At 36.0% G+C, this 2,114-nt stretch overlaps 1 protein-coding gene across 1 annotated transcript in view; it reads left to right on the plus strand.

The window, feature by feature from the left end:
• The window catches only part of LOC108368162 (uncharacterized), a gene marked incomplete at its 3' end in the record, with an annotated part of 23,790 nt that overhangs the window by 20,220 nt on the left and 1,456 nt on the right, over window positions 1–2,114 (plus strand). Inside the window, exon 4 of the mRNA XM_017622947.1 lies at window positions 238–637. Within this exon, the coding sequence (XP_017478436.1) occupies window positions 238–637 (400 nt within the window). The remainder of the gene's footprint in view (window positions 1–237; window positions 638–2,114) is intronic.

Here is a 2,114-nt window from a genome sequence, read left to right on the forward strand (position 1 = left end):
CACTATCGATACTTTTAAAAATCGGTTGCTGTCTATCCTTTTGAGAATCGAGTTCTGAGTACTTTTGGGATCGACACTGCCCAACACTAATTTCCAGATATTTTGCTGGCTGGGTACTCTTGAAATAGCTATGTATGTATTTAACTAGTGCTCTAAAATTTTCATCTCCATAATAAAGTCCTAAAGAGTTTTTTGAAAATACTAACTAATATCGTTCCTGCACTTGTCTCTATTTAGCACCAGCAACAATGACCGTGTCGGATGCACCGGTTCGGTAACACCCACTGAATTTCGGACCAACTCATACATGAAGGAATCAAATGCTGCTGACTCAACAACGCTAACCACTTCAATGGCCGCAAAGGCAACCTGTGCGTCGTTGAACAACATCGTTAAACATTATTGGAACGACAAAATGGATGCGAATGCTACAGGCGAGAGCAAGCGACACCAGCATCGAAAGCAGTCGAACAATTGGAGTGGAAGTAGTGATAGCAACAATCAACATCGACAAAAGTTGGAAGTGCTGAAATCGTCACGACAACAAAAAAGCAATTACGAGCTATATAAAGAAGCCTCCGAACTGCTCGGGTTGTCTTGCACACTTTGTGATAACTGTCGATGCCTCGAATGCCAGGTACATGCATAAGTACATATACATACATATGTGTATGTATGCGCAAAAATTTTATATAAACATGCAATGTAAGTAGGATTTCAAATGCATCAGTATGGTCCTGCCAGAAACTGGTGTACGTAAGTAGTTTAGATAACACTGAAGATTTTTTTATAATATTTGTTTAATGCCTTGTGGTCTGATTATGGCAACTTAACATAACTTACGGCTCTCTATTAAAAATTCTGTTAAATGGGTGTTGCTTAAAATTCCCTGCAAAAATCGTGGGACCATGTAGTCTATTTGTGGTAAATTGGAGTACTTACAAACGTGTTCCTCTCTCATGCTGTAGCGGACCAACTCGTGTCTCTGCGCCAGCTTATTGTTTGTTATCCTATCACTGCCCTAGGACATCGCAATGTGAATTGGACCATATTTTTTATATGAATTGTGGTTAATTTTGGAGTACTCCTTGGTCCTTAGGGAGTACTCTTTACACGCATGCATGGAGTAGTCGCCATTTTTGCAGGGTTGAACAGCCAAAACTTAACGTAACTTAATGTCACGTCGAAATCTTTTTCATTTTATTCCCTAAGTTCTACGTTCCGTTAAGTTAAGTTAAGTTGCCATAATCAAACTATCTGGGTTAACCCAGATATGCCCATGAGCTTGCTACAGCAACAATTCTGTTAGTTTTCTCAAATCAAGTGAATCTGGCAGAAAGTATTGCAAAACTGAAGAGAGATTAAAAATATATATATTTTATCGTGAGTTTGTGGGCCGTACTATATGTAGTACTCTCGGTAAAAGTGTATGTATATATATGTACTTAAGTTAAAAATACAAATTGTTTGTAATTTAATTAAAATAATTTTTTATCCAGAAACTTGTATGTACATCAGTAAAGAAAAACAAATTAGTTAGTACTAAAAAATTATTTGGTGCTGTGGTACTCTACATTACACTTTTCATGAAGCAGGATATCACATTTAATGCAGCGTGTAGTGGTCTTTTTATGGCAATGATTGCAATGTACATACCTATTTACATTTTTTTCTTGCCTGACGTGTAGTTTCAGTAAGCTAATTATCCCTTCAACCAAATCTGACGTCCCCTGATGACCTCTTCTTCATCGTCGGCATGATTACTATAACCGTGGCGACAAATTTTGAACAACGACGTCGATAGAGGTTCTTAAAGCAAGTATAACGGTATCATTTTTTTTTAATGGGAAACGAGAACTACAGGAATTCGAAAACGAAAGCACGGATTTGAAGTTTTTTGATGTCGTTCAATAGGAAATATAAGTGCCTTTAGTAAGATATACAAGTGCTATATACATCTTGTACAGTTATAGCAACAATTCAATTTAAATAAAAAAAGTTAAAAAAAATTTCAAACTCATTACTTAAAAAAATGTCCTTATTAAACATACTTATTTAAAAGTTTTATAGTTCAGTAGTATGTAGAACTAGGTTTCATTTGGTATACAACATCA

The sequence above is a fragment of the Rhagoletis zephyria genome, unplaced genomic scaffold (genome assembly GCF_001687245.7).
Source record: "Rhagoletis zephyria isolate East Lansing unplaced genomic scaffold, Rhagoletis_zephyria_1.1 Rzeph_scaffold_02980, whole genome shotgun sequence".
Lineage (NCBI taxonomy): Eukaryota > Metazoa > Arthropoda > Insecta > Diptera > Tephritidae > Rhagoletis > Rhagoletis zephyria.